Source organism: Lutra lutra, chromosome 14 (assembly GCF_902655055.1).
Source record: "Lutra lutra chromosome 14, mLutLut1.2, whole genome shotgun sequence".
NCBI lineage: Eukaryota > Metazoa > Chordata > Mammalia > Carnivora > Mustelidae > Lutra > Lutra lutra.
In genome coordinates, this window is record NC_062291.1 from 47969617 (window position 1) to 47988437 (window position 18821).

The following is an 18821-nucleotide window of genomic DNA, read 5'->3' on the forward strand; positions in this document are numbered from 1 at the left end:
GGATGGTGGCAAAATGGTGACGTTTCAGAAGGACAAAATCCTGTCTCAGAACAATTGCCCTTAAAACCATTCTAATGAGGTTTAAATTTTAAACTAAAATTAAGATGGTCTAAGATTTTAAGTTGAAAGTGTTACTGAAGATATTGTAAGTATGGAAATTTCACTGAATGCCATCAGTTTGAGACAGGAGCTCTGGTTGATGTGCTCCTGGAAGGAGGAAGGGAGGGTGAAGGGTGAGCTGTATGACCCATTCATTTTTTTTTAAATCTAAAAATTCATGATAAATAGTGTAAATATGTGTCCCAATACATTTTAATCCTTAAAACATATATACTACCAAGTGGTGTTTATGACCTAAGGATGAATGCCACCGCCTTCTTAATTTCTGTCCCTTAGTGATACAGATATACTCTCGACTATGTGTCAGGGTGTTCCAAAATCTCTGCATGTGTGAGGTCGAGATGGGAAGTGAGGTGATCTTCAGCATGGAGTCTGGGGTCAAAGCCAGGCTCTGACCTTCCCACATGGCCTGAACAATGTACTTCTCTGGGCTCAGTTTCCTCATCTGTGAAATGGGCAGAGTAAAATTACATCCCTCATAGGGTTCCTCAAAGGGACTCTATAATCTATACATATCAAAATGCTTAGACTGAGGTCTGGCACATCCTGAATACCCAGGAAATATTCTCATCTCACGGTAAAATTTGGCTGCTGTAGGAGATGCCAGGCCTGGATTCCCTTCTAAATCCAGGAGCTCTGTGCAATGTGTGAGGGGCTGCAGGGAACCCCTCCTTCCCAGACACTGTAAATCAGCTGCTAGAGCCTGTTTCTCACTGTGCTGAGACTGTTCCCTCTCCTGTCTTGCCTGTAGTCCATGATTCCCTTGAGAGCAGGGACAGTGTTGTGTTAATCTTGAAATGCCTAGAGATTTACCCAGAGCCTGACATTGAAGAGACAGTTAATAACTTGTTTAAGGGAGAGAGGGAAGAGGGGGAAGCAAGAAAGGACCCCAAGAAAGCTTTCATGGGAGGTGTGCATATCAGATGGTCTGTGACTCAAGGGGACGAGAAGCCAGTCACCCTTAGAAGGAGATGATTCAAATTAGTGCCTTTGTGGTTAGTCTTGGCTTTCCACTGGGACTAACCTAGATATGATCTACATTGTCCGAGATCTCTTTTCTTGAAACCAAAAACTAGGGCAAAGTTGTGCAGAATGAAAAGCATACCAAGGCCCCAGGTTGGGTTCCTGGGAGGTAGAGCCCAAGACTGGGGTACAGGTACATCAGATTCTTCAAGGGAGGGACTCAGGAGGGGAGTGGAGGAAGGAGATGGTGTAGGAGAAGAAGCTCAACGGGGATGTGCCATCAGCTGAAGTCCAGCCTCAGCCTGAGCCACCAGGGCGGGGCCCTCAGGGCATGAATTGCACCACAAAGACTGAAGGGTGCGACTTCATGGGCTACGGTCCTGTGTGTGGTGTGTGTGTATGTACACATGGCAGGTGGGTGTGTGTATATTTGCATGCATGTGTACGTGCATGAATGCATGCACACAAGGATATGTATAGTTCTGTGGGTATGTATATACGTATGCACACATACGTGCACACATGTGCACGTATGTGTACACACGTGTGTATATGTATGCAGAGTACATGTGTACATATGCATTTGTGTGTGCATGCATGAATATACATGGGGGGCCACTTAGCAGGGGATAGGTGGGGCAGGGCAGCTCCCCCTTGGAGGACTGCTGTCTTCCAGAGAAGGGGGAGTGGTGATGGGTACATTCATCTAGAGGAGGAGATCTGGGGGAGGGTCCCATAGCATCCACGGCAGGAAAGTGCCATTAAGTTCTAACTGGTATCCCTCTCACTTCAGACCCTATCACATATAATAGTGAAAGAGAATGTGGGCAGTCCTATGAGGACTCCCCACCCCTAACACCTCCACCCCTGCTCCAAACTGTTATCTACAGAGGCCTGGGAATTCCAGGGGTTGATATTTTTATGAAGGAAGGAAGATTGCTAGGGCACCTGGGGGACTCAGTTGGTTAAGCAGCTGCCTTCAGCCCAGGTCATGATCCCAGGGTCCTGGGACTGAGCCCCATGTCGGGCTCCCTGCGCAGCGGAGAGCCTGTTTCTCTCTCTCCCTTTGCCTGCTGCTCTGCCTACTTGTGTTCTCTCTCCCTCTCTCTCTCTCTCTGTCAAATTAAGAAATAAAATCTTAAAAAAAAAAAGAAAGGAAGATTGCAAAAGCGACGTATTTGGCTCAAATATTTACTGAGCTGACTCTCTGCGTTCTCTTCTGTGGACTTCAAGGACATAAAGTTCCTGAAATGACTGGAAAACTAGTCAGGGTGAGATGACACCACAGCTGCCTGTGTATGAGAGGAGGACAAGGACAGTTGGAGGGTGTTGGGTGGATGACAGCAGGGACTGAAGGCACTGGGCACTGGAGCCACACCTGGTGCTGGCCTGGGCACTGAGTGTGGTTTGGTTGGGCCACAGCCGGTCGGCATGGACATTGCCTGCGGGCCTGCCTCCTGGCCACGCTACACCTTCTGTGCCAAGGGTATGGACTCAAACACGGGACTGCAGTTGCCTGGCCCCCTAACCTATTTGAGGCCTGATTGGGGGTCGATCCAAGTTGCCCACAAAGTATTCTGAACTCAAGGGCTCACCATTTGCTTTCTCTACCTCTTAGCTTTCCCAGGAGATCCAGTGCTCCATGGCCAGTCACATCCAGTCCCTGGTGAAGTCAGAGAAGAACCGTCAGGTCATGTGCGAGGCGGGGATGCTTAGGACCCTCATGGCCTCCTGCCGCCAGGCCCTGACCACCAGCTCCAGCCCCTTGCACTCGGGCCTCATCAGGATTTTTGAAAAGCTTGCCTCCCAAGCCATAGAACCAGATGTGTTAAGGTACTGTGTGCCGTGCATTAAATTCGGCTGAGCCGCTGGCAGCTGTGCTCAGATAGAGTGGAGGAGTGCACAGGGACAGGTGTCCCCCTCCCTCTCCTGCCTCTCCACTCTGTGGGGTGTGGCCCTTCCCAGCACAGGACACTGTGAGTCTAGGGAGGAGATCATACAGGCAGTGGACAGGCCCACAGAACAGACATGGCCCCTCCCATGGAGTTGATAGTCTTGGGGGAGAGGGTTCTGCAGACAACACAGAATGCGCTGTGGGGGGTGCTCAGTGGACAGTGCCAGTGCTGCATGAACTGGGAGGGCCACAGTTGGGAGAATGGGTGGAAACGGGCAGGGCTTCCAGGTAGTGGGTGGCTTAGGCCTGAGGCCTGTGCCAATGTTCACGGGACTGGAGAGGAGGGAAGAGGGCATTGAGGATGCCCTGCTGAGAAGGATGGGGGCTGTGAGGACTTGACACCCCAAGGGGCCAGACTGCAGGGAGCTGGGCTGCTGTAAGGAGCCAGGGCGGGACTCCTGACAAGGACAGGGACCTTGTATCCTTGGGGACACTTCCCGCTGGCAGCCCCTCCAGGAAGGCACCTGTTTCCTGGAAAGCTGAGCAGGACGGAGAGGCACGTGGCAGAGCAGACAGAGCAGAAGCAGAACAAAGTAGTGCAAACTCCTTTCCCCTTCAAGGTCCAGTGCAAGGCTTCCAGCTGGTCACTGACTAAGTCAAAGCCACCTACATGCACTAGCTCTGCAGTCTGGGTGCCTGGCCAGGAACACCCTGCTTCTGCATGGTTTGAGGAACCATTCCAGGCAGAGAGAGGAAAGCATGGAGGAGGGGATCAGGGAGCACCAAGATTTAGGAAAGTGCTCAAACAAAGCTGGAGAACACTTCTATCCATAAAAGGTCTTCATTTCTTTCTCTCCTCTGTTACGATTCCTAGACAGTTTCTCGGTCTTGGAATTCCCCCACCTCCTTTGGCTGCAACGAAAATCCTCCATTCATCTTGTCTGCACAGAGGGGACCCTGGAGGCTCAGGTGAGGACAAAGGAAAGAACAGGGAAGGTTAACAGGAATGAAAGAGAATATGCATTCCTTATAAGGGAGTCTACAATAGATGAGAAGCAGACAGACATAAAATACCTGCTGTTCAAAGGACCGAATGAGGAAAAGCAGGATTGGTGGTCCCAGAGAAAGACCACATCTGGAAGGAAAAGGATGTCCCCCACCCTCATATAAGATAGGTGATGATAAGATTGTACTTGACCCCTTGAGGTGCAGATCATGGAAACAGTGATAGAGTTTCCTTCATGACATGGCGCTGCGCCTGGACAGAGGTGCCAGTGATGGCTTTATGCACAGCTCACAGCTCAGGGGTCAGCGAGGAGGTCAAGAGGCCAAAGCCCTGTGTAGATCCCTGGTATCAAGCATGGTCCCTGGGAGGCTGCTGACTCCAGGGAGCAGCTTAAAGAAAAGAAAGCTGTGAGCATACCGCATGTGAGATCACATGAGGGCATGAAGGCAAGGAGGCACAGCTGAAAAGCGTGGACGGAGAGCCAGCTTGTGCTGGCAGCCAGCGGCGGGGAGCAGAGCTTTCAAAGAGACAGGCTGATGTGAGTGGGGAGATCAGGGAGCCAGGATGCAGTGTCAGTGAGTGACTACCAGTGGGGCAAGCTGGAAACTGGGGGGGGGGGGGGGGGTGATGTTTGTGGGGAATGGTGGACTGAAGGCAGAAAAAGTTTCCAGGAGGAGCATGGTTGCTGCAGGGGCGTTCCTGAGTCAGCAGAGAGCCACATCACAGTGGTTATGCTAGCGCTCCTCCTGGGCTGCGGCAGAAGCCCTGGGGCTGTTGTCAGAAGGGCAGTAGAAATGCTTGAATGGGGACGTGGCTCCTCATCTCTTCTCTGGCTTGTTGCTTTAGGGTCCCAGGCTGCAGCAGCAGGGACTGGTGAGGGTCCCGCGGGAGCCGCCATGGATGCCGGCCCCGGCCCAGCAGTCACACATACCCTCAGGGCCTCGGGGACGTCCCACGGCTCAACTACTGCCCTTCAGACCTCGCTGAGCCTCATCTCCATGACCTCCCCACGCCACCTGCAGCCTCAGAGGGCAGTCCTGGCTCCATCGTTTGTGGAATTTGACATGTCCATGGAAGGTTATGGGTATGACAGACTTTCTTATATTTGGAATGCACTTTATTAATTTCCCAGTGCCTCTGATGAATTATAATATTGATGACAAAACTGTAGTTCTCATCAGCTCTCACCACTCAGGAGCGGAAAATGTCTGGGTCAGGGACAACCCTGTCTTCTCAGTGGTTTCTCAGGGTCAATATCATCAGCCACGGAGTGCTATGACCCTCTCCTTCCCCCTGTGGGCCTGCTTTCTGGAATGCCCTCCCCTTTAGGGTCCAGTGTGAATTCCATCCCTTGGGGTCCTCATAACAGCATCAGATGTTTTCTGTCCTCGTGCTGTAAGAGGGAGGGAGGCCCCTGCGGAGGGACAGAGGGGAGATGTCACAGCCAAAGCTGGTTTGTGGTTCACTGATCTGAGACACTTTTGTGTTTCCAGCTGTTTGTTTATTCCGACCCTGTCTACAGTTATGGGAAGCAGCACAGAGTATCTGGTCTCTGGAGGGATTGGGACAGGTAGGTGATTCTTGGGGGTCTCAGCTTGCTGAGCTGAATGAAGTCACCCTGTCTCCAGAGCAAGTGCTGAGGGAGCCTTGATGTCAGACATCCACCTGGCCTTTCAAGAGACTGGAGTCTTCCTTATTGGATCTGTAAATGAGTCATCCTTGTGGTTTGTCATGCTTGTGTTAGGGCAGGAGGATCCCAAGGGCCCAGCCATGACTCTGCATACAGTGGGGATTCAGTGGTGATTTGATGGCAGAGTCTGGACTGGATTCATTTTGTCAGTGATTGACAGAAGTTGAAACAAACACCTCACCCCACCTTAGGCCTCTTTCTAGAGAAGAATATATGTTCTATGTGTGGATGGCCATCTGGTCTACTTGGGCCCTGGCAGGCTTTGCTCAGTGCTGTGCTCAGCTAAAATCTGGGTGGGCAGGACAGGACAAGCGCCCAGTGCTGTCTTAGCTAAGCACCCTTGGTTAGGAGAACCAGAATTTCTCTGGGGTGGTGGGTGCTGAGGACCCATTGCATTCACAGCCCATCCACATGGGATACCACGTCTGATTCAGCTAATTCATGGAGGATGGTGGGCCCACTCTGTACCACCAACCCTGTTATGGGGCAGGAGGACATGGATTTCCCTATAGTGGAGACTTCCCCATATGAGTTTCAGCTGAGGTACACCTCACGTAGCATACTGCCCAGCTTTAGATCAGTCAATAGTGACCGTCTGCAGGGTTGTGCCCCTGACACCCTTGGCAAAATGGCATGGCATAATAGGTGGGATAGAATTGGAGAGAGGTTCTGGAGATCTAGACTCAAGTTCTGGTGGGAATATGACTTACTCTTGTGAGTATGAATAAGGGGACAAGCTTCTGTGGTGTAGGGTTGACATAAAGTGAGCATGAGTCGGATCAGGCACAGGACAGGTACACAATAGGGCCACACCTGGGCCGAATCAGAGCCATGATGACTCTAGACAAGATTCCAAAGCAGGAGAAAGGCTAAGGGAGATGCTTGTGTTCTGACTCCAGGTGCTGCCAGGTCGTTCCCTCCATCTGGGGGCCTGACCTTCTCCTGCTGGTTCCTGATCAGTAGGCACAGCACAGTCCTTGAGGGCCACCCGCTGCGCTTCCTAACCCTGGTGCGTCACCTGGCCAGGACCGAGCAGCCTTTCGTCTGCCTCTCTGTCAGCCTGTGTCCGGACGACCTCTCCTTGGTTGTGTCTACAGAAGAGAAAGCGTTTCAGCCCCTGGGTAAGGTTTTGGGAGCTGGAGCTATTTTTACCCACACTTGGGAGAAGTGGAACTAAGTCAGCAACTCTCTGCTCGAGAGCCTGGGAGACCAACTCTCCTTCAGTCGGGGGTGGCTGGCCCAGGTGCCGCCATTTCAAATTCTGCCTGACTCTCGAAGCTCATCCCCCTGTGATGGCCAGAAATGGCCTGTTCTTTTTGTGTCCCCTGAGAGAGTCACTGTTTCTTTTTTTTTTTTTTTTAGATTTTTATTTTATTTGTTTATTTCACAGAAAGATCACAAGTAGGCAGAGAGGCAGGCAGAGAGAGAGAGAGAGAGAGGAGGAAGCAGGCTCCCTGCTGAGCAGAGAGCCCAATGTGGGACTCGATCCCAGGACTCTGGGATCATGACCTGAGCTGAAGGCAGAGGCTTTAACCACTGAGCCACCCAGGTGCCCGAGAGTCACTGTTTCATAGAGAGATACCCAGAAGGCCCCAAGCGTGGCTTGGCATCATTGTCACAGAGCACAACTACCTGTCCCCCTCCCTCTCCTGAGGACTCGAGGGCAGATGTCCACTGCTGCAGAGATGGTCCATGTGGGGTCGACCCCGAAGCCCGACTCTGGGGTTTGAGTCCTGTTGCATGACCCCGGGCAAGTTTCAGATCCCGTTTGTGCCTCAGGAAGCTAAGTGGTGATTGTGATAGCACCTACCTCACAGAGGGGCTGTGAAAACGAAATGAAGTGACATTTGTAACCGTTCTTAAACCAGCGTCTGGCACAGAGCAAGACCTCAAGCAACGATGGCCGCGGTTGCGCTTGTTTGGGCTGTGGCTCCTCGGCACGAGGCCTGTTCTCCCGGGGTGCCGAGGCAGGAAGCTGTGTGCCAGGTGTAATGCCCGTGTTCTCTTGCAGACATCATGGAGCCTGAGGATGATCCCGAGCCTTCCGCCGGCCGCCAGCTGCGGGTCAGGTGTGGCCAGCTGCTGGCCTGCGGTCAGTGGCACCACCTGGCTGTAGTTATCACCAAGGAAATGAAAAGGAATTGCTCCGTTTCCACCTATCTGGATGGACAGATCACCGGCTCGGCCAAGGTGAGCTAGTTGCCCGGAGCTCCGCTTGCCCCACCGCGATGCCTTCTGGCTGCGCCACCTGGAGCGGTCTCCCTTCTGCTCCTCGGTCTCGTTTGGCAGCGGATTTGGTGTCTAACGAAACTCCCCCTTGCTGCCCAGAATGCTTGGCTGAGCTCAAACATGAGGAAAACCCCAAACCCAAGAAAGCAAAAATCCTTCAGAAACTGGAATGAAGGCCACACAAACAGAGCAGAAGATGAAACATGGAAATAAGAGTAGTCATAAGAGACTATAAAGTCCCAGAGCAAACGAGGCTTTTCACAGTTTGAGTTGTGGATTCCCCGGGAAGGTCTGTGCAGGGTCCGAGGTTTTACTTTTCGAAGAAGCTTCCTGGTGAATCTATTATGACTGTCTGCATGCTATGCTTAGAAGCCAGGCCCTAGGGCTTGCAAGGACACCAACACCTCTTACCAGATTTACAGCAAAAATGACAAGGAAAAGATGGTTCCCTGCTTAGAGAAGGCAATGGAATGTGAACACGTAGCTGGAGAAGTGTCTCATCACTGCCTTTTAGAGTCACCTGCTGCCCTGACACATAGGGGAGAGGAAGCTGGGAGATGAGGGACATGGCAGGTGTGTCCTGGCAGGCACTGGGAGAGCTCCCCAGGGAAGCCAGAGTGAGAAGGGCCCAGAAGACACCAGAAGGTGGGTGAAACCAGAATTTCACCCAGGTTTCTGAGAGAGCAGTTCAACCTAGGCTACATTCTAGAATCACTCGGAAAGTATTTTTAAAGTTCTACCGGGCAGGCTGCTCCTAAGGGCAGTCTTAATAGGGTCTCTGTGTGCAGCGTAATTTGGTAATCTTTTCAGAGTTTCTCAGCTGGTTCTAATATTTAGCCAGAATGGAGAACCTTAGATTAATAGGGTTTCTCGTTTTTTTAGTTTGACATTTGAGGCTTGATAATTCTTTGTTGTAGGGGTCCATTCTCTGTGTAGTAGGATACTTAGCAGAATCTGTGGCTTCCCTAGATGCCAAAGCATCACTCTCTCTCTCTCTCTCCAGTTGTGACTACCAAAAATATCTCCAGATATTTCCAAATGCTCACTATGGGACAAAATCACCCCATGTTGAGAATCATTAGGTTAGAACAACCTAAGTTTGATATAACACTTAAAGATGAATTCGGTGCTATCTTCTAGTATAATTATCTTATCAAAAAAAGGGCAATGGTAATGAGGAAGATTCAGCAGGAGCATAACAAAAATAGGCCTTTCAAAGCATGAAGTTAATTCTTTTCTCAAATCATTGATGATATTAGCCATTCTTCCCTTCCTCCCTTCCCCTCCCTTCCTTCCCTCCTTCCCTTCCTTCCTTCTTTCCTTCCTTCCCTCATTAAGTATTTTGGAGCACCCTTCTTTGTCAGGTACTGTTTCAGATGCTAGGAATTGTCCATGCCCACCAGCCAAATACCTCCGCGAGTGTGCATATAGTACAAAACAAGAATTAGATTTATTAAGCTTGTTGTAGAAGGACACTCTATTTCATGGGGGTAACAAAGACTTGGGAGGAATTTAGATAGGATTAGAGCTCATTTTAGGTGATTTGGGGAAGGGTTCAAAGAAGTGGAGGTTGGTCTATTCTCAATTGTGTGCTATCAGAAAGAGGGACTTTGATGTCTGTGTATGTTCACAACTTTTATCCAGGAAGTGGGAGGAATGGAGCAGGTTAGAGTTGTCATTGGAGAAAAAAGCAGTATCACTCATGTTAGCCAGGATGGAACTCTGGTTAGTTTTGTGGTTGAACAGTGTCTTTGTTATTATCTGTTTAGGCATGATTACAGAGTGGGCTTGTTTTTTTTCTTCTTTTGCAAAACATTTTAGTATTCTTGTTTTGTCTTCCAAAATAGGTTGGTATTCTGTGAAATGGTTCATGGACTTTGAGGCTAATAAACAAGTCCTTTTGATGTTTGGACCTTGCTCGCACCTAGCACAGGGGCTGGTACCCAGTAAGCATGCAATAAGTATTCAGTGAATTGCATTGAATTTACAGCCACAAGGAGTAAGACAAACTGGATGATAGCATAGTTGAGTGAATTGGTCCATGGATGAAGAACTGACCTCATGGGACCAGCTAAGCCAGAGTTAGTCAGCAGGAGGTTGGCAGTGGTGTGGGGCCACAGGAATATGCCAAAATATGCTGTGGGGAATGACCAAGAGTGGAGTCAGACAGAGTTGACTTTTCCAAGATGATCTCAAGTTGGTTCAGGATCAGCAAGTGAAATTTAATTGGAATAAATGTGAAGGCCTGTGTTTAGAGGCAGACATCTGCTGAGCAAGAACAAGATGGGAGAGCTTAGGTTATGGATGACCCAGCTTAACAATGGTTCTCTAATGTTAGAGCCTTTATTTTAATTTCCAAGGGAAGATACATTAAATTTTGAAAGGTGGGGAATAGTTCAACAGCCTGAATTGAGCAAAATGATGTGGAAGAAATTTGAGACATCTTATGTTTGTAAATCAATGCAGATGGCGCAGTGAGTAAAGGCAGTAGGAATTTGGGAAAAAAGACAAGCTGGATTGCAGGGGTGGGGCAGAGCTTTAGTGTGGGAGAGAGAGAAGTCCCTGCTTGTCACGAGGGGAGAGGAGGAGAGAGCACAGTGGACCCACTCTAGGCAGGTCTGGTGACTGAAAACTTGGTTTGTTCTTGTTTGAAAATCTCATTTAATTGGTAGAGAGAAAAAGACTATTTCTGAAATTGTATGACCCCTCATTTGAAAAATATGTATTTATATACATAAATGTGTATATAGTGATTTCGTAGTCATTATAAAATTATATAAACACATTTTGAAATACCTGAAAAATATCGAAAAGAAGAAAGAATGCCTATATTCCTTCTATCTTACCATACTTTGTAGTTTCTTTTAGTTTTTTCCCTTTAGAAAAATAGCTGTGACGGGGCACCTGGGTGGCTCAGTGGGTTAAAGCCTCTGCCTTCAGCTCAGGTCATGGTCCCAGGGTCCTGGGATCGAGCCCCGCATCGGGCTCTCTGCTCCGCGGGGAGCCTGCTTCCCCCTCTCTCTCTGCCTGCCTCTCTGCCTACTTGTGATCTCTGTCTGTCAAATAAATAAATAAAATCTTTAAAAAAAAATAGCTGTGACTTTATTGCATAGAAAATATTATATATTACTTAATTTTTACTAGTAGTTAAAATATTTTTATCTGTGTAAACTTTGAAATTATCATTTTAAAATTTGTGATACTCTATTAACTAGTTTTCTTTTACTTTATTGAAATTTTTATTGAGATAATTATAGGCTACCATGTAGTTATAAGAAATAATAGCAAGAAATCCTGTGTACCTTTTACCCAGTTTCTCCCCAATGGTGACATCTTAAAAACCATAGAAAAATTTCATAACCAAAATATTGATATTGATACAATCTGCTGATTTGTTCAGATTTCCCAGTTTTACTTGTACTTGTATATATGTGTATGTGTTCCACATAATTTTATCACATGTGTAGGTTCCTATGTCCATGACTTCTGTCAAGATTCAGAATGTTTATGTCACTACAATGTTCCCTTGTGTCCCTTGTGTTGCCCTTTTATAAAAATTAAAATACAGCCACTCCCACTCACTCACACCTGCCTCCCTTATCCCTGTCCCTAACCTTGGCAACCAAGAATCTAGAATGTTGTCATTTCAAGGATGTGGTATATATGAAACTCTACAGTATATGATCTTTTAGGATTGGATTTTCAATCAACATAATTCTCTGAAAATTCATCCAAATTGTTGCTGTGCATCAATATTTAATTCCTTTTTATCACTGAGTAGTATTCCATGATATGGATGTATATGTTAACCATTCACTGATTGAAGGACATTTGGGCTGTTTTCAGTTTTGGGATATTACAGATAAAGCGGATTTTAACATTTTTTTCCTTTTTTGTTTTTTCTTTGTTTTGCTATGAACGTTTGTGTACAATTTTATTGTGAACTTAAGTCCATATTTCTCTGGGATATATGCCTAAGAGTTCAATTGCTGGGTCATATGGTGATTGTATATTTAGTTTTATAAGAAACAGCAAATCATTTTCCCAGATTGTGCCATTTTACACTTCCCATCAGCAACAGATGAGTGATCCCATTTCTCTGTTATTTGGTGTGGTCACTATTTTTCGTATTAGCCATTCTGATAGGTGTGTAGTGATAGCTCGTTGTGTTTTTCATTTGCATTTCTTTAATGGAAAATGAGATTAAAAAATCTTCTTAAGTGCTTATTTGACATCTGTATATCCTCTTAAGTTATGTCTGTTCATATCTTGTGGCTATTTTCTAATTGGATTGTTTTTCTTCTTGAGTTTTAAGGGGTTTTCTATATATTCTATATACTAGTCCTCTGTTGAGTGATTTGCCAAAGAATTTCTCATAGTCAGTTGCTTGTGTTCCATCTTCTTTCCCATAAGAGTTTGGAGGGCAAAAGTTTTTATTTTGATGAAGTATAATTCATCAGATTTCCCTCTTATGACTTAAGTTTTGGTGTTGACTCTAAGAACTCTTTGCCTAACCCTAGCTCCTAAAGATTTTCTTCTGTGATTTCTTCTAAAAATTTTCTAGATTTATATTTAAATTTGTTATCTCTTATGAGTTAACTTTTATAGGAGGTATGAAGTTTAAGTTGAAGTTCATTTCTTTGCCCGTGGGATGTCCAGCTGTTCCCACAACATTGGTTAAAAAGGCTATCATTCCTACACTGAATTCCTTTTGAACCTCCATCAAAAATCAGTTGGGGACAGTTGTATGGATTTATTTCCAGATTCTATATTCTGTTCTACTGATATATGTGACTATACCCCGACCAATACCACACTATCTTAATTATTGTAGCTATGTAATAAACTATGTAATAATATTGATTAAAATGGTGCCTCCCACTTAATTCTTCTCTTTCAAAAAAAAAGATAATCAAAATCACTTATTTTTTGAAAAAGAAAAATTAATCTATTTGTTTAAGTTATTCTAGGGCTTGTACCTTCAAATATAAATGTTAGAATTAGCTTGTGTGTGTCTATAAAAGCCTTCTGATATTTTGATAAGAACTGCATTAACCTAATCATTTTAGGGAGAAATAATATTTTTACTATGTTGAGTTTTCCTATACATGAACATGGTTTGCCTCTCCATTTATACAGGTCTTCTTTCATTTCTTTTATTGACATTTTTGAATTTTTAGTATATAGATTTCATACACTTTTCATTTAAATATTTCATTTTCTTTTGAGTGATTGTAAATCATAGTGTTTTTAATCTTGGTTTCTGCATGTTCATTGTTATCCTGTAGAATGTGATTGATTTTTGTATCTTGATAATGTATCCTGTGACCTTGCTGAACTCACTTATTATTCCTTTTTTTTTTTTTTTAATTTTTTTATTTTTTTCAGCATAACAGTATTCATTATTTTTGCACCACACCCAGTGCTCCATGCAATCCGTGCCCTCTACAATACCCACCACCTGGTGCCCCCAACCTCCCACCCCCCACCCTTTCAAAATTCTCAGATCGTTTTTCAGAGTCCATAGTCTCTCATGGTTCACCTCCCCTTCCAATTTCCCTCAACTCCCTTCTCCTCTCCATCTCCCCTTGTCCTCCATGCTATTTGTTATGCTCCACAAATAAGTGAAACCATATGATAATTCACTCTCTCTGCTTGACTTATTTCATTCAGCATAATCTCTTCCAGTCCCGTCCATGTTGCTACAAAACTTGGGGATTCATCCTTTCTTTCTTTCTTTCTTTTTTTTTTTTTTTTTTTACAGCTTTATAAACATATATTTTTATCCCCAGGGGTACAGGTCTGCGAATCGCCAGGTTTACACACTTCACAACACTCACCATAGCACATACCCTCCCCGATATCCATAACCCCACCCCCTCTCCCAACCCCCTCCCCCCATCAACCCTCAGTTTGTTTTGTGAGATTAAGAGTCACTTATGGTTTGTCTCCCTCCCAATCCCATCTTGTTTCATTTACTATTCTCCTACCCCCTCGACCCCCCATGTTGCATCTCCTCTCCCTCATATCAGGGAGATCATATGATAGTTGTCTTTCTCCGATTGACTTATTTCGCTAAGCATGATACCCTCTAGTTCCATCCACATCGTCGCAAATGGCAAGATTTCATTTCTTTTGATGGCTGCATAGTATTCCATTGTGTATATATACCACATCTTCTTTATCCATTCGTCTGTAGATGGACATCTAGGTTCTTTCCATAGTTTGGCTATTGTAGACATTGCTGCTATAAACATTCGGGTGCATGTGCCCCTTCGGATCACTATGTTTGTATCTTTAGGGTAAATACCCAGCAGTGCAATTGCAGGGTCATAGGGTAGTTCTATTTTCAACATTTTGAGGAACCTCCATGCTGTTTTCCAGAGTGGTTGCACCAGCTTGCATTCCCACCAACAGTGTAGGAGGGTTCCCCTTTCTCCGCATCCTCGCCAGCATCTGTCATTTCCTGACTTGTTAATTTTAGCCATTCTGACTGGTGTGAGGTGCTATCTCATGGTGGTTTTGATTTGTATTTCCCTGATGCCGAGTGATATGGAGCACTTTTTCATGTGTCTGTTGGCCATCTGGATGTCTTCTTTGCAGAAATGTCTGTTCATGTCCTCTGCCCATTTCTTGATTGGATTATTTGTTCTTTGGGTGTTGAGTTTGCTAAGTTCTTTATAGATTTTGGACACTAGCCCTTTATCTGATATGTCATTTGCAAATATCTTCTCCTATTCTGTCAGTTGTCTTTTGGTTTTTTTAACGGTTTCCTTTGCTGTGCAAAAGCTTTTGATCTTGATAAAATCCCAAAAGTTCATTTTTGCCCTTGCTTCCCTTGCCTTTGGTGATGTTCCTAGGAAGATGTTGCTGCGGCTGAGGTCGACGAGGTTGCTGCCTGTGTTCTCCTCAAGGATTTTGATGGATTCCTTTCTCACATTGAGATCCTTCATCCATTTTGAGTCTATTTTCGTGTGTGGTGTAAGGAAATGATCCAATTTCATTTTTCTGCATGTGGCTGTCCAATTTTCCCAACACCATTTATTGAAGAGGCTGTCTTTGTTCCATTGGACATTCTTTCCTGCTTTGTCGAAGATGAGTTGACCATAGAGTTGAGGGTCCATTTCTGGGCTCTCTATTCTGTTCCATTGATCTATGTGTCTGTTTTTGTGCCAGTACCATGCTGTCTTGATGATGACAGCTTTGTAATAGAGCTTGAAGTCCGGAATTGTGATGCCACCAACTTTGGCTTTCTTTTTCAATATTCCTTTGGCTATTCGAGGTCTTTTCTGGTTCCATATAAATTTTAGGATTCTTTGTTCCATCTCTTTGAAAAAAATGGATGGTACTTTGATAGGAATTGCATTAAATGTGTAGATTGCTTTAGGTAGCATAGACATTTTCACAATATTTATTCTTCCAATCCAGGAGCATGGAACATTTTTCCATTTCTTTGTGTCTTCCTCCATTTCTTTCATGAGTACTTTATAGTTTTCTGAGTATAGATTCTTAGTCTCTTTGGTTAGGTTTATTCCTAGGTATCTTATAGTTTTGGGTGCAATTGTAAATGGGATGGACTCCTTAATTTCTCTTTCTTCTGTCTTGTTGTTGGTGTAGAGAAATGCAACTGATTTCTGTGCATTGATTTTATATCCTGACACTTTACTGAATTCCTGTACAAGTTCTAGCAGTTTTGGAGTGGAGTCTTTTGGGTTTTCCACATAGAGTATCATATCATCTGCGAAGAGTGATAGTTTGACTTCTTCTTTGCCGATTTGGATGCCTTTAATTTCCTTTTGTTGTCTGATTGCTGAGGCTAGGACTTCTAGTACTATGTTGAATAGCAGTGGTGATAATGGACATCCCTGCCGTGTTCCTGACCTTAGCGGAAAAGCTTTCAGTTTTTCTCCATTGAGAATGATATTTGCGGTGGGTTTTTCATAGATGGCTTTGATAATATTGAGGTATGTGCCGTCTATCCCTACACTTTGAAGAGTTTTGATCAGGAAGGGATGCTGTACTTTGTCAAATGCTTTTTCAGCATCTATGGAGAGTATCATATGGTTCTTGTTCTTTCTTTTATTAATGTGTTGTATCACATTGATTGATTTGCGGATGTTGAACCAGCCTTGCAGCCCTGGAATAAATCCCACTTGGTCGTGGTGAATAATCCTTTTAACGTACTGTTGAATCCTATTGGCTAGTATTTTGGCGAGAATTTTTGCATCTGTGTTCATCAAGGATATTGGTCTGTAGTTCTCTTTTTTGATGGGATCCTTGTCTGGTTTTGGGATCAAGGTGATGCTGGCCTCATAAAATGAGTTTGGAAGTTTTCCTTCTATTTCTATTTTTTGGAACAGTTTCAGGAGAATAGGAATTAGTTCTTCTTTAAATGTTTGGTAGAATTCCCCCGGGAAGCCGTCTGGCCCTGGGCTTTTGTTTGTTTGGAGATTTTTGATGACTGTTTCAATCTCCTTACTGGTTATGGGTCTGTTCAGGCTTTCTATTTCTTCCTGGTTCAGTTGTGGTAGTTTATATGTCTCTAGGAATGCATCCATTTCTTCCAGATTGTCAAATTTGTTGGCGTAGAGTTGCTCATAGTATGTTCTTATAATTGTCTGTATTTCTTTGGTGTTCGTTGTGATCTCTCCTCTTTCATTCATGATTTTATTTATTTGGGTCCTCTCTCTTTTCTTTTTGATAAGTCTGGCCAGGGGTTTATCAATCTTATTAATTCTTTCAAAGAACCAGCTCCTAGTTTCGTTGATTTGTTCTATTGTTTTTTTGGTTTCTATTTCATTGATTTCTGCTCTGATCTTTATGATTTCTCTTCTCCTGCTGGGTTTAGGGTTTCTTTCTTGTTCTTTCTCCAGCTCCTTTAGGTGTAGGGTTAGGTTGTGTACCTGAGACCTTTCTTGTTTCTTGAGAAAGGCTTGTACCGCTATATATTTTCCTCTCAGGACTGCCTTCGTTGTGTCCCACAGATTCTGAACTGTTGTGTTTTCATTATCATTTGTTTCCATAAATTTTTTCAATTCTTCTTTGATTTCCTGGTTGACCCATTCATTCTTTAGAAGGATACTGTTTAGTCTCCATGTATTTGGGTTCTTTCCAAATTTCCTCTTGTTATTGAGTTCTAGCTTTAGAGCATTGTGGTCTGAAAATATGCAGGGAATGATCCCAATCTTTTGATACTGGTTGAGACTTGATTTAGGACCAAGAATGTGATCTATTCTGGAGAATGTTCCATGTGCACTAGAGAAGAATGTGTATTCTGTTGCTTTGGGATGAAATGTTCTGAATATACCTGTGATGTCCATCTGGTCTAGTGTGTCATTTAAGGCCTTGATTTCCTTGTTGATCTTTTGCTTGGATGATCTGTCCATTTCAGTGAGGGGAGTGTTAAAGTCCCCTACTATTATTGTATTCTTGTCGATGTGTTTCTTTGATTTTGTTATTAATTGGTTTATATAGTTGGCTGCTCCCACGTTAGGGGCATAGATATTTAAAATTGTTAGATCTTCTTGTTGGACAGTTCCTTTGAGTATGATATAGTGTCCTTCCTCATCTCTTATTATAATCTTTGGCTTAAAATCTAATTGATCTGATATAAGGATTGCCACTCCTGCTTTCTTCTGATGTCCATTAGCATGGTAAATTCTTTTCCACCCCCTCACTTTAAACCTGGAGGTGTCTTCGGGTGTAAGATGAGTTTCTTGTAGGCAACATATAGATGGTTTTTGTTTTTTTATCCATTCTGATACCCTGTGTCTTTTGATTGGGGCATTTAGCCCATTAACATTCAGGGTAAGTGTTGAGAGATATGAATTTAGTGCCATTGTATTGCCTGTAAGGTGACTGTTACTGTATATTGTCTCTGTTTCTTTCTGATCTACTACTTTTAGGGTCTCTCTTTGCTTAGAGGACCCCTTTCAATATTTCCTGTAGAGCTGGTTTGGTATTTGCAAATTCTTTCAGTTTTTGTTTGTCCTGGAAGCTTTTAATCTCTCTGTCTATTTTCAATGATAGCTTAGCTGGATATAGTATTCTTGGCTGCATGTTTTTCTCATTTAGTACTCTGAATATATCATGCCAGCTCTTTCTGGCCTGCCAGGTCTCTGTGGATAAGTCTGCTGCCAATCTAATATTTTTACCATTGTACGTTACAGACTTCTTTTCCCGGGCTGCTTTCAGGATCTTTTCTTTGTCACTAAGACTTGTCAATTTTACTATTAGGTGACGGGGTGTAGACCTATTCTTACTGATTTTGAGGGGGGTTCTCTGAACCTCCTGGATTTTGATGCTTGTTCCCTTTGCCATATTGGGGAAATTCTCTCCAATAATTCTCTCCAATATACCTTCTGCTCCCCTCTCTGTTTCCTCTTCTTCTGGAATCCCAATTATTCTAATGTTGTTTCGTCTTATGGTGTCACTTATCTCTCGAATTCTCCCCCCGTGGTCCAGTAGCTGTTTGTCCCTCTTTTGCTCAGCTTCTTTATTCTCTGTCATTTGGTCTTCTATATCGCTAATTCTTTCTTCTGCCTCATTTATCCTAGCAGTGAGAGCCTCCATTTTTGATTGCACCTCATTAATAGCTTTTTTTATTTCAACTTGGTTAGATTTTAGTTCTTTTATTTCTCCAGAAAGGGCTTTTATATCTCCCGAGAGGGTTGCTTTAATATCTTCCATGCCTTTTTCGAGCCCGGCTAGAACCTTGAGAATCATCATTCTGAACTCTATATCTGACATATTACCAATGTCTGTATTGATTAGGTCCCTAGCCTTTGGTACTGCCTCTTGTTCTTTTTTTGGTTGTGAATTTTTCCGCCTTGTCATTTTGTCCAGATAAGAGTTTATGAAGGAGCAAGTAAAATACTAAAAGGGTGGCAACAACCCCAGGAAAATATGCTTTAGCCAAA

At 44.3% G+C, this 18821-nt stretch overlaps 1 protein-coding gene across 3 annotated transcripts in view; it reads left to right on the top strand.

Moving 5' to 3' along the window:
- WDFY4 (WDFY family member 4) overlaps positions 1-18821 on the top strand; it is a 279441-nt gene that overhangs the window by 81505 nt on the left and 179115 nt on the right. For all 3 annotated transcript variants that reach the window (XM_047702650.1, XM_047702652.1, XM_047702651.1), the window contains exons 14-19: positions 2702-2916; positions 3852-3946; positions 4830-5067; positions 5477-5553; positions 6573-6794; positions 7685-7863. In XM_047702650.1, the coding sequence (XP_047558606.1) occupies positions 2702-2916; positions 3852-3946; positions 4830-5067; positions 5477-5553; positions 6573-6794; positions 7685-7863 (1026 nt within the window). The remainder of the gene's footprint in view (positions 1-2701; positions 2917-3851; positions 3947-4829; positions 5068-5476; positions 5554-6572; positions 6795-7684; positions 7864-18821) is intronic.